The sequence below is a fragment of the Zalophus californianus genome, chromosome 3, assembly GCF_009762305.2.
Source record: "Zalophus californianus isolate mZalCal1 chromosome 3, mZalCal1.pri.v2, whole genome shotgun sequence".
NCBI classification, from domain to species: domain Eukaryota; kingdom Metazoa; phylum Chordata; class Mammalia; order Carnivora; family Otariidae; genus Zalophus; species Zalophus californianus.
Window position 1 is genome coordinate 66,555,393 of NC_045597.1, and position 14,135 is coordinate 66,569,527.

The 14,135-nt window shown below is 35.5% G+C and overlaps 1 protein-coding gene across 14 annotated transcripts in view; it reads right to left on the minus strand.

Annotated features, from left to right (window-relative positions):
• NBEA (neurobeachin) overlaps nt 1-14,135 on the minus strand; it is a 680,715-nt gene that overhangs the window by 93,249 nt on the left and 573,331 nt on the right. For all 14 annotated transcript variants that reach the window (XM_027588285.2, XM_027588293.2, XM_027588287.2 and 11 more), the window contains one exon: nt 10,037-10,149. In XM_027588285.2, the coding sequence (XP_027444086.1) occupies nt 10,037-10,149 (113 nt within the window). The remainder of the gene's footprint in view (nt 1-10,036; nt 10,150-14,135) is intronic.

Below are 14,135 nucleotides of genomic sequence, written 5' to 3' on the forward strand. Positions count from 1 at the left end.
TCTTTTGTTAATGTATTGTATCACGTTGATTGATTTGTGGATGCTGAACCAACCTTGCAGCCCAGGGATAAATCCCACTTGGTCATGGTGAATAATCCTTTTAATGTACTGTTGGATCCTATTGGCTAGTATTTGGTGAGAATTTTTGCATCCATGTTCATCAAGGATAATTGGTCTGTAATTCTCCTTTTTGATGGGGTCTTTCTCTGGTTTTGGGATCAAGGGAATGCTGGCCTCATAAAATGAGTTTGGGAGTTTTCCTTCCATTTCTATTTTTTGGAACAGTTTCAGGAGAATAGGTATTAATTCTTTAAATGTTTGACAGAATTCCCCTAGGAAGCCATCTGGCCCTGGGCTTTTGTTTGTTGGGAGATTTTTGATGACTGCTTCAATTTTCTTAGTGGTTATAGGTCTGTTCAGGTTTTCTATTTCTTCCTGGTTCAATTTTGGTAGTTGATACATCTCTAGGAATGTACCCACTTCTTCCAGGTTATCTAATTTGCTGGCATAGAGTTGCTCATAATATGTTCTTATAATTGTTTGTATTTCTTTGGTGTTGGTTGTGATCTTTCCTCTTTCATTCATGATTTTGTGGATTTGGGTCATTTCTCTTTTCTTTTTGATAAGTCTGGCCAGGGGTTTATCAATCTTGTTAATTCTTTCAAAGAACCAGCTCTTAGTTTCGTTGATCTGTTCTACTGTTCTTTTGGTTTCTATTTCATTGATTTCTGCTCTGATCTTTATTATATCTCTTCTCCTGCTGGCTTTAGGCTTTATTTGCTGTTTTTTCTCTAGCTCCTTTAGGTGTAGGGTCAGGTTGTGTATTTGAGACCTTTCTTGTTTCTTGAGAAAGGTTTGTATTGCTATATACTTTCCTCTCAGGACTGCCTTTGCTGTATCTCAAAGATTTTGAACAGTTGTGTTTTCATTTTCATTGGTTTCCATGAATTTTTTAAATTCTTCTTTAATTTCCTGATTGACCCATTCATTCTTTAGTAGGATGCTCTTTACCCTCATGTATTTGAGTTCTTTCCGACTTTCCTCTTGTGATTGAGTTCTAGTTTCAAAGCATTGTGGTCTGAAAATATGCAGGGAATAATCCCAATCTTTTGGTACCAGTTGAGACCTGATTTGTGACCTAGGATGTGATCAATTCTGGAGAATGTTCCATGGGCACTAGAGAAGAATGTGTATTCCGTTGCCTTGGGATGGAATGTTCTGAATATGTCTGTGAAGTCCATTTGGTCCAGTGTTTCATTTAAAGTCTTTATTTCCTTGTTGATCTTTTGCTTAGATGATCTGTCCATTTCAGTCAGGGGAATGAGTGTAATTCTTATTATATTTTTTCATAGGGTAAATAAGCATGATTAATTATATTATGAGGAAAGAGAGACTTTGAGCCAAAGTTGAATTTTGATGGGCACAATTTATTAGCATATTCATAGGTATGTCAGTTCCATTACGACTGAAGTCTTTGGAGGTATAGAATGGCTCACTCAGTACATTTCTTTGAATCCTCTGCTCCTATCACATGGCTGTCCATAGTGCAGAGCATTTAGGAAAGGTGAAGGGCACCTAGAAGATTAATTAATCACTATGTTTTTTTTTTTTTAGTATATTCTACTTACCTACTATAGAGAAATAATAGGTAACAAATGAAAGGAAATGCAACCTATAAAGCCAGTGCAATTCATCATAAAGTTGTGAAGATAAAATGAGAAAATCTACGGAAGATGCTTAGCAGGATGCCTGACTATATAAGTGCCTGTCAACTATTGGCTAGTGTTGTTATCACTGTCCCCGGATAATTCCTAAGAAAATTAGTTTTAAATATTTTAGTGAAAAGCAACGGATTTTGACATTAAAACAATGGAGGTATAATGAAATGACCTTAAATCTTCATGTGTCAGTTCTAAAAGCTTTCTAAATATATTTTTTAAAGATTTTATTTATTTATTTGACAGAGAGACACAGCGAGAGCAGGAACACAAGCAGGGGGAGTGGGAGAAGGAGAGCAGGTTTCCCGCCGAGCAGGGAGCCCGATGTGGGACTTGATCCCAGGACCCTAGGATCATCACCTGAGCCGAAGGCAGACGTTCAACGACTGAGCCACCCAGGCGCCCAAAGCTTTCTAAATTTTAAGTAGTACAAAGACGAGCCTATAGATTAGTTTCAAGATCATCGCTATTGGATCTTCTGTTTTGGCTGGAAAGAAAGGTTAAAGGAGACTGACTCTGGCTTAGGTTTGCCTTGATAATGCTGTACTTCAGATGTGAGACCAAAGTGCAGAAGCAGGCTCCTTCCTTCCCTATAGGTAGTAGTCTAAGAACATACACTACAGAAGTGCTCCTATTGTTTCCAGTTCGTTCTCTAACAGCTTAAAGTTTTCCTTTCTTTTTAAAATTTTTCCCTTCCTTTTTTTTTTTTTTTTTTTACAAGCAATCTTTCACCCAACATGGGGCTCAAACTCACGACCCTGAGATCAAGAGTTGCATGCAGTACCATCGGAGCCAGTCAGGCACCGCTGACAGCTTAAAGTTTTCAAAGCAGGACAGGCTCTAGTATTTTCTCTCTCTCTCTGAAAGGGTAGGGGAATTGGCTAAATGAGAAGGCACTAGAAAAGAGACTATAAGGGGGGACATTTAGCATAAGCAGGCAGAGCATGGAACCTGTTTGGGACTTCTGTGTAAATCCTCAAAGCTCCCCGTCACCCTATTATGTATTTCCAACAAACAGTGGAGATAAAAACAAACAAAAAATACCTCACTCTTTCTGGTTACCACAGTGCCTACGAACCAACTCTCTTCTTTGTTTACACTTACTTGGTTCTTCCTTTCAATTAGAAGGAAAAGAACATAATATACCACTGGGTAAACTAAAAATGATGTAAACCCTGAAGAGTATGGACCAGTTCTTATTGTCTTTTTATCTCCTGTACCTGGCACAATGTAGGTGTGGAATAAAAGTCTGTGTAAGGAAAGAACAAGTAAATGAATAAAATTATCAACTTCAATAAACCCAATTTTGAAATTGGTACCTTTTTGCATTTCCCCCCTTGCAAGTTGTACCCTTGGCTTGGGTTATTCCATGAGTTTAAGACAGTATCCAAATATTGCTAATCAATACTCTGTCTTCAACAATGCAATACAAGCAAGCCTAACAAAAACAGTTTTCAAGCTGGGTTGTATGTTAAGGTGACATTCAATATATATTTAGAATATTTCAAATTTGGCAGTAAGTTTTTTGGCAGATGGTATAGAATAAATTTACACATTCAATTTTTGTCTTCTACCAAGTTTTACATCATCATAGTCAGCTACTAATACACTTAATAGTTTTGCCCATTCTTCACGTGTTGTTGTAAAACCTAAACATTAGGGAGATTATATACTAACGTAAATAGAATGAGTTTCATTTTAGATATTGTTAACTGAAGATGAAAAAGAAAGATAAAATAACTGTGGAAACTTGCACCACATTGCTGAATTGAGCATTCCCCACCTTAACAACGTACACCCTTTTCCATGTGGTATATGGACATTTGGCAGTAGTATCAAGGGTGCATGGCTGAAGAGTATTCACACTTCAGTGCATCTATTTGCATTCTCACATTTCAAAGCCTCAAGGCATTATCACTTCCTTTTTTTAAGTGGCATAATAATTTGGGAAAATGGTTATGCTTATCATCATCTGTCAGTCAATCAACTTCTGTGTTAACAAAATATATTTTTTCCACTCAGTGAATGGGTGTGTGTGTGTGTGTGTGATGTCTTATGCTCATGTCAATATTAGCAGGACTTGGCTTTGTGATGAAACTATTTCATTTATCAGAGGGCATGACTGGGAAATAGGAAAATTCCATTTACACTTTAATGAGCAGAAGTTGTGCTTCATGTCAAAGTCATGTAACCACTGTAATTTAAGAGCAAAGTTCCTATGACTATATGTAAATAACTGAAGCACCAGTGTGTATCATGTTTTAAGATAGATTTCACCATGAGGTCACATCTCCATAAGGAAAATCTGGATGCATGGAGGGAAAACTTGTCTACACTGGCTGTTGGTTGAGTACTGAAGAGATAAGTCAATGACAGATTGTTTCATTTGCTGTCCATCATGCCAAATGATAAACATAACCTCTAACCTGTACATGTAATAAATAAAGCTTGTGACTATGAGGTCTAATCAAATGAGGGGTCCAATAAATTTTACTGATAAAAAACTTTCATTGTTCCTGTGCTCTTCATTCACTGAACTGGGTTAAAGAAAGAATATGTATATTATAAATATAATAAAATAGTTCAGTCTAAATATATGTGCCTCTCAAGTTTCAATAAATATTTACTTCAGTATCTCGATGTTTACGGTTCTGAGAAGTTGACAATTTAAAGAGATGCAAAAGCAATCACTTATTGCATGAAAATCTGACTTTATTATTTTATTAAAAGGTATTGTTTTTTATTTTATTAGAACAAAATTAAATCAAGCAATCTTTCCCTGTATTTTTTTCAATCATACCAAAGACCGTGAACCCTCAGCTGACAGTTATGGAAATTTGCTTTGCAGCTACCAGTCACTGAATGCCGCTAGTGAACCAGGCATGCCACAAGGTGCCTTTCCTACCTTAGTGCATTTAATTCTTTCTGCAACCGTCTTATGTAAATATTACTGTGCTCATATTAAAGAAGAGGAGAGAGAAGTTCAGAGAGCTTAAGAATTTGTTGGAGAGGGGCTCGCTAAGAAAATAAACCCAGGACTATGAACATAAAATGAGGGGCAAGGAATACGAAGCCCCTGAAACTTGAGGGGCTTTGAAGTTTAAGCTTCATGAGCTTTATGGCAAATTTATCTCCGATTCCACCTAATATTCATATATTAAACTTGTATGTATGTAATAAAAAGCTACTGCCTATTGGCTGTTTTTCCCTCATAACCAGTGACTATTCCTTGAGGGTTAGGACTAAATTTTAAAGTCTTCTTAGCACCTTGCAAAGCTCCTTTTATGAAGTAGCTATGTGCATATAAACCTGTAATTTATTTGCTATTCTCTAGATTATAGAAATTAGAAAGAAGAAACTCTCAGATACACTGTATTTTTTACTTTATAACAGAGAGCTGTTTGCTGACCACAACTCAGTCCCCTTTCTTTAGAGAAATCCAAATTTCCTTTGGTCAACTTTCAGCCCATCCTTTGACAGGTGTCTTGTGTGATCCTTTGGCTCCAACCATGGGCAGAGATTGGTTTTATGATTCACTTGGCTCATCTCAAGTGAACATACTCTACCCCTGTTAAGCAGCACCAATGACACACAAGGAGACATTTTTCGGATTCCTAGGGAAGAAAATTTTTTCTGTCTTCCATGAGCGTGACTTTGGTGAGATTCTCTCTTTTCCTTTGGGTTGTATGATGTGAGGTGTGGAACCGAGACACCCATTTTAGTACTATACTGTGCAAAAGTTCTAACTGATGACATAGAATTTCATGAAGCCAGTGTAATGTGGGGGTACAAAGATGAAAATTTTTTTAGGATCGTATATTTTATTTATTGTATATTTCACAGCTTCTTAATTTTTAATACTTTTTTATTCTTTAGAACATAAACATTGTTTGGAGCTTCAAATGTTGTTTACTGAAACAAATTCTAGAATTATTCACTACTAGAAATTATTCCATGGGTCCCAATCTTTGTTTACGAACAACTTCTTTTGCTCTTAGAGATCTTTAAGAAGGTTCCTGATTAATAATATCATTCGGATATTGAAATTCTTGCTTGAGATTTTGAAAATTAACAAACTCTCTATTAAAAATTTCATTTGTAGTATTGATTATACCTACAAGAATTTCATGTGCTTCTTAGTGGTCATCTCATTACAATAATATTTCATTATTAGTAGTTTGTCCTTTCAATTATATTATTATACTTCAAATGTCATTTTCCTAGTAGGTGTATAATATGATATATTTTCATACATTAAAATCTTGTTTATTAATGATTTTTATACAGGATAGTTTTGAGTTTCTAGCCCATTTGTAAGAAGTTCCTATTAAGAAATTCAATGAAGCATGGGAACAATGCAAGAGTAATTTATTAACACATCAGGAGGCTTTAATTTGCTAACATTTTCCTATCATGTTAGTCTGACAGAATATAAAGAACAAATTACTAAAGCATGGAACACAGCAGAACTGAAAAAAAAAGCTATCTATCTTTTAAGAGCTCATGAGTTCAAATGTTCACAACATGAAGGACTCCATGCTTGTGAAAGTATAGTTAGTATTCACGTTGCCTTGTCTGTTTACCTCTTCTACTTATTTAACATTATATAAAATCAGGAGAGCACATGTGAATTACAAAGGGAAATGTTCTGCCAAAAGGAACACAGATTAAATGAATCAGCATTAAAAACCTGAAGAATGTTTACATATTCCAGTTACTTTAGAAACAGTGATTTCCTCACATTTAGTTTATGTCTTCTTTTCTATATGGATAAACTAAAAATCTATAATTACTAGCAAATATTTTACTATATGCCTTCTCTTATCCATATTAATCATAATGAAGGCTATATTTTCTTTGGTTGGGACAGTGTTGCAAGAACACTGGCGTCCCATGTCTTCGAGTAGTTAAGTATAAATTCTCCAATTCGGTACAGTCGCCACTATACTGACTGTTAGATATGCTGGCCTCAGATTTCTGGTAACTACCTGAGTTGTCATCTCAGCTCAGGACTGGTCTCTTCCCAAAAAGGGCTGTGACTAAGTCTGTTTTACTAACTCCTGTACACCCTTCCACCTAGTACAGTGCTTGACATATATGAAGTGTGTGATAAACATTTGTTGACTGAAAGAATGAATAAATAAACAGAGGAAGGAAAGGAAACTTAACTGAGAAGCTTCCTATCCCCACAATATTCCAGTTGATTTCAAAGAAAAAGGCCTTCTTTCCCTGTTTTTAGAGTAATCTAAAAAAAAAAAACCTAACATAGCCATAGTGGCAGTCAGCTTTTGAGGTTTTAATACAGTGTGTGTATCATGCTACTTGAGAATCTACAATAAATTGTATCATATGTATATTTTATAGTGATTAGTACGTAACAGTCATTTGAATAATGCTAAATAAAACATATATGGACGAGATTGTGTTAAAGAACTAGTTTGGCAGTTTTTATCCTCACACTTATGAGTTAGTTTGGTTTTGTTTTATACCCAAAGATCACACTGCAACTTTGGCAAGTCGTGTCAAAAGTGCATACCTTCAAACGTTAAAATCCTAATATGAATAAACAGTATGTATTTGTCATCAATATTTGAAAGACAATTCAAAATATATGACTTCTATCAATGATTTATATCATTTTTAAATATACAGTGCTAGCTAATATTGATATGCTAAGCACTATCACAAGTTCTTTACACTTTTTTTAGTTCTTTACACTTATTATCCACTTATTATCCACTCATCAAATCCTCACAACAAACCCATTATTATTGTCCCTATTCTACAGGTGAAGAAACTGAGGCAGAGAAAATTAACCTTGTCTAAGACCCTGAAGCCAGGAAGTGGCACAATTAGGATTTGAACCCAGGCCGTCTAGCTCTGGAGTTCTCGTTCCTAACCACTACTCACCGCCGCTCATGTAGTTCTCTCTATATAATATTGGACCTTATTATTTAACTTTGCAGAGATTGGTTTTATGATTCAGATACTTTATAACTAGATTTGCTCCTGGAGGGCAGGCCCCCATGAATTACAACCCTTTCATCTACCTGGCCTGAATAGTTACTTGCCCATGGTAAATGATGCAAGATTTTTGTTTGGTTCATTTGAATTGGAAAAATTACTGCATTTGAAAACCATATTGGAATTCAGTTGCTAGTACTTTGTTTTCTCCCAGATGTGGGACTCTCAGTAAGGTGTGGGCTAACTGACCTCTTAGGTCCCTTTTGTACCTATAATATCATAACTAAAATTAGCAATGAGCTAGCAATGCAGATTTGATAAGGAAGTCACATAAAATAACAGAACTAGAGAGTGAATGACAGATAAGAATATGCAAGTATTAGTACACAGGCTTCAAAACGGGCTAAGAAATATTCCATCTGTAATAATCATAGCTAATAATCACAAAGTGCTTCAATGTGCTAAGAACCATGTCACATTCTTTAAATGCACATGTCATTTGATCTTTGCAACTGTGTGGCTTAGGACAGTAGTGCTGTTCTCTTATTACAAATGTGGAAACCTGGGCTAAGGGAAAAGTGACTTCAGGTCACATAGCTAGTAAGCGGTGGAATACAAAACTTCAACTTAGGTAGGTCTAGTTTTCAAAGGTAAGAAAGCAGGCAAGAGAAGGTGTGCTGATTAAAAACCATCTGTGAGATCACTTTTAAATTGGCTGCAGTGCTTAGGCTACCCTGGTTCATGAGCTCCTCAGCCCTCCCCCTGCCCCAAACCAAACATACACACATACATATGCCTCGTAACCTGCTGTGGAACGCTAAAGCAGGTCACCAAGTATGACAGAAAAGAGAACAAAATTCAGAGTGAATGGGGGCTGAGGCTTAAAATGGCGAAAGTATACATATTAAACTGAACGGTCTGGCTCTGACAGCGGCTTAGGCTACAGAGAAGCTTTTTGGGGGCTTAGCTCCTAGTCCTTCACTGCACTTCAAATAATTGAGCATCCCCCTTAAGTTTCCTCTGGATAAATGAGGTGAACTAAACACAAATTTGCTTTTTATTCTTATCCCCCATTATGTATTTTTTTTTCTTGCCAGTTTTTGGGCCAAATCTCTCTTGTATCTTAACAGATCTGTGATGAATTATTGTGTCCTACTTTCTTTTCACTAGGATGTTCCCCTATATAGTGTGTGTGCGTGTGTGTGTGTGTGTGTGTGTGTGTGTGTATGTGCATTATGGTCAAGATTACATGTCTTATCACCTAAGAAATATATCACAGAAATAATTTGCAACCATACTTTGTTCTAATTTCAGGTTTTTTACCTTGACCTTTAAAACCAAAGATATATGAGCAACCTCCCCTTACATTTGCTCTTTCTCAAATATGTATTGCATTTTGCCTATGCTAGAACTAATTTATCTTCTTGTAGCTTAAAACCTATGCTAAGAATTGATGAGGGGTACGTGTACCCCAATGTTTATAGCAGCAATGTCCACCATAGCCAAACTGTGGAAAGAGCCAAGATGCCCATCGACAGATGAATGGATAAAGAAGAGGTGGTATAGATACACAATGGAATATTATGCAGCCATCAAAAGGAATGAGATCTTGCCATCTGCAACGACGTGGATGGAACTGGAGGGTGTTATGCTGAGTGAAATAAGTCAATCAGAGAAAGACATGTATCACATGACCTCACTGATATGAGGAATTCTTAATCTCAGGAAACAAACTGAGTGTTACTGGAGTGGTTGGGGGTGGGAGGGATGGGGTGGCTGGGTGATAGACATTGGGGAGGGTATGTGCTACGGTGAGCGCTGTGAATTGTGCAAGACTGTTGAATCACAGTTCTGTACTTCTGAAACAAATAACGCAACATATTTTAAGAAAAAAGAAAAAGAAGAAGATAACAGGAGAGGAAGAAAAGGGGAGTATGTCAGAGGGGGAGACGAACCATGAGAGATGATGGACTCTGAAAAACAAACTGAGGGTTCTAGAGGGGAGGGGGGTAGGGGGATGGGTTAGCCTGGTGATGGGTATTGAGGAGGGCACGTTCTGCATGGAGCACTGGGTGTTATGAACAAACAATGAATCATGGAACACTGCACCAAAAACTAATGATGTAATATATGGTGATTAACATAACAATAAAAAATAAAAAAAATTAAAAAAAAAAACCTATGCTAAGAATTGATGAGATTTAGATGTTAACCACAAAATGAGAAGACCCAGGTTTACTTTCTTACAAACATTAATTGGATATATATTGGATATATTGGAGATATATCTGGTAGAAATGCTTTTAGAATAAAGTTTTATGAAGAAAACTGACTTTTATATATTTGAAAGTTACCTTTGATAGATCTCTGAAATTTCCTGGAAGAGTCAAATCCAATTCTTCTGATTCATAGTTTGTTAATACCCATGGAAACACGGGATATTGGTTCAGGTCATTATATGTCCGTCCTAGTAAAGAAAAAGAGAAATGAAAATCTGTATATGCACTAATTGCTTATGAAATTGTTCTTGTTCTTACATAAGGAAACTACTGGATTTCAGAAAAGAGTAACTCATTAGTTGAACTATGTCTTTGTTTAATCAAAAGCACTCTAATGACAATGCATTTCAAGTGAATTCACTCAATAATAATTAAGACATGAGTAACTAGAATTACTTTCTAGAATATAAGCTTGTGGTAGAGACTGAGAGCCGTTTATCATAATTCATTTCTCTTCTTAGGCTAGACCACATTTCTCAACCTTCCTTACAAGCAGCTATGGGCATGGTATTCAGTTCTAATCGAAAGAACCTGAGCAGAAATGGTATGTCCCACATCCAGTCCTGACCTAACCTGCCACATGGGTGCCTCCATTCTCCATCGCTTTTCTGCTGGTTCTGATGAAGATATTACTGGCACCTGAAAAGCAGAGCTTCATTGGTGAAGATCCTGAAAGTGATCATTGATGAGGGATCCTGCCAACCCCCAAAAGTGGTCATGGATGAAGGATCCTGCCGATCTGTACACTTGCAGGTTACGTGATGGTATTCTACTACAGTGATTATATATCTAGAAATTATATTGCCAGCGTACAGAATACTATATTGAGCTTATATCAAGAATTACCAAAACAAGAATAACTTGAGAATGTACAAGTTAACAGAAGTCCTCTGAAGCCAGCAGGAAAAAGTTCAAAGGCAGATGTCTTCCACATCTTTTTCACTCCTTTAGGTTCATGCATTTTCTTTTTGTGTTATGTTGTTTCTCTTTGGTGGAGAGCTGCTGCACCTTAGGATAGGTTTGCTGTTTATTTTCTGATAGAATGACTTAAGAGGCTCAGGTGGGCTATTGAAGCACAGTGGGAAGGTAAAAAGTTTAGGGAATGTACAGCACTGGCTCACCCTCATAAACTGGTACTGAAATAACATATGAGAAGATGAAATTAGGAGAATCATTATCCTGTTGGACAAATCTTGTTGGGCAAGATTTTTTTTTTTTTTTTTTTTGCAAAAATATGTTATAATCTGATCATGGGTAACCTTCTAAATTTCCATTTGAATTCACATAAAAGAGTGATTTCCCCAGTATTTAGTGATACGGATTTCATCTAGAATGCTTTAGTGCACACATCCCACAGAGCATAACAGTGATATAGATATGCATACATTATCTCATTTGGCATTGAAGAATTGTCATGAAATGATATCTACTTTTTGTAGCAATTGGTATATGTGGTTGTGAAATAGAAAAAAAACCCAACCCTGATCCAAGGGAGAACAAAATCTGTTATTACAAGCATCAGATCAAATTAATACATTCATTTCATAAACATCTGACCAGGTGACTATTTTATCTGTTAATGATATGAATCTCCACATTTTACAACAAAATGATACATTATTTTAAATGTGTAAATTGATGGAGGTAAGGGATAGAAAGCAGGATGTTGCTTCCACTTTGCAGTCCCTAGAATGAGGTGAGAGGCAGGTTAGGTTCCCCTTTGTTCTCCCATGCCAGCACTCAGAGGACGCGGGTTGCCGCTAATACACATCGTTGTTTACTTGTCTGCTTCTCCATCACTCTGTAAACACGTGAATGTAGAATCTAGGGTTTTGCTTCATTTTTAATCTCAAACATACTGTCTGCCAATAAATGTTTGTTGAAGGAAAGAATAGAGAGGTGATGAAAGTGGGATAAGATGAACCAAATTTTAGGTAAACAAATAGTCAAGTGAAAAAGGAAAATTGCAGGACAGTCTCTGGCAGATGAGGACTATGTAAGGGCAGAGCAGTACAGATGAGGGAGAATGACACTGTGAACATGCATGTTAAGCTAGAAGAAAATGTCTGCGGCTAGATGGCTCAGCCAATGAATGCGCCTGTTTTATGTTTATAAGTCGACTGTGAAGAATCAGACTGGTAAGAATAAACACAAATTCGGAAACTTTATTAACGTCTCGTGCATGAGAACGTTCTGCTAAAGTAGACTCACTGTAGAGTACGAAGTGTAAAATTCTAAAATTTGAAATGTATTACTGATAGCTCACGTATATGTCAGTCTAAGACACTTGACGACTCTCAGTATTTTCCTATATATGTGTATATACGGAAAGTGAAGATTGGCTAGGCAGAGCTATTTCTGGGATTCAAACTGGACCCAAAGCGTTTTTAGGGTCCTGTCATTTTCTGGGTTACCATTCTACTTAAAAAATCTGTAGGTTTCAATGAAAAATAGGTCTTCAAGTAAATAAGTGCTTTTTTATAGAATAATGTTGCTGTTATTTCTGTAACATATATTACTTATATAAATAAAATTAGATACCATAATTGTTTTTAAATTTTCTGATAAGGTTTTATTCCATACATACTAAGGAAAAAACTGTCAAAATAAAATAAATACAAAGCCCGTTTATATTGACTTAGTACTTAAATGTATCATGTAAATACAAACAGCATAAAAATAGAGACCATATTTGAAGACACCAGCTTTTTAATAGGAATGACTTTCTAATATAGGTATTTCTGGAAAACATGCAGAGAAAGAAACCTTCATCTTTAAAACACACACACAAAATTGATTGATGACCACAGTTAGAGCTTATGACAATTGCTCTGTCCTACATTTTCTGTAATTCACTTTCAGTAATCTATGGAAGGTTCCTTCAAAATAAATTCTAACAAAAATTTAGCAGTTTTTAAATTACTAAAGCTGATAGCACCATTTAAATTCTAAAAGAAATTTTATAAATCAGTGTGCTTACATATAGTCAAAGCTATTTAAATAAAAAATTTTCACATAAAAGCTTTACTCTATGGATAGTCAATATAATTTTTTTAATTTAAATTAAAAATGCAGAATGTATTTAAAAATCACATGGATGAAAAAGAATAAATGGGACTTCGGGATTTTTCACTCATGAATTAGCATTATTACTTAATTATTTTACTGAACATCTTTGTGAAACGAACAAAAAAAGTGACTGTTTACTAAATTAGCAAACAAAGCGAAGAATTTCCAAAGTAATACCTGTTACTTGGAGGTACCTATTTATCAACTGTTCTGTTTTTTGTTTTTTATGTTTTGTGTATTTTTTTTAGGATAATTGAAGTTTAGTAAATAACCTTGTGCTATAATTGATAGGGTTCTTTCCTTTTCCAGAAGTGGTAAGTGATTTTTTTTTTTTTTTTACTAACTATGCTTATAAGGTTTTATCTTAGAAGATGAATATTAAATATTGCAAGCCTATGACACTAATCTACTCGAACAATAAAAGTGAAGCACAGTAAATGAGATCTCAGAAACACTGGATATGTTTCTTCATTAAAAAAAAAACTTTTTAATTAAACCATCCAATTTAATGTTTTTATATGGCACTTTAGTTTTGAAGGTAAAGTGATCTAGAGACAGCTGACAAAGAAATTATAACTGCAATTCCTTGGTGAAAATGTTAATGACAGCAAAATATTGTTTAATTAGATGATTGCAGCATCTGGATTAACACTCTTTAAGAGCGATGTTCCTGTGCTTGTCTGCTTCTTCACACTTTACAGACATTTTGTCATCTCTAGGTCATTAGGAAAGAATTTTTAATGATTTTTCTAGAAGCAAGCAGTTCAAGTTACATCTAATTAGATGACAATAATAAGCCCAACACATGCAGTAGCTAAATATATACATAATTAACCAGGGAGGGCTTGTACATCACAGAGTAAAAAAGTGGAAAATGCTAAACAGGAGAAAAAGGTTGGGGTTGGGGAAGTTGTGCTGAATTCATTAGCTGATCATATGAAACACAACTCAAATACCTTAAAAAAAAATTCTTAGACCTAATGGAATCATTTATACAAAGCTATGTTAGCAAGCACTCTATTTTTTAAATGCAAGAATGCCAGATTTTAATGTCTTGTTCATGGTAGTATCTAATAAGGTATAAAATGAGGCATAGGTTGTATCT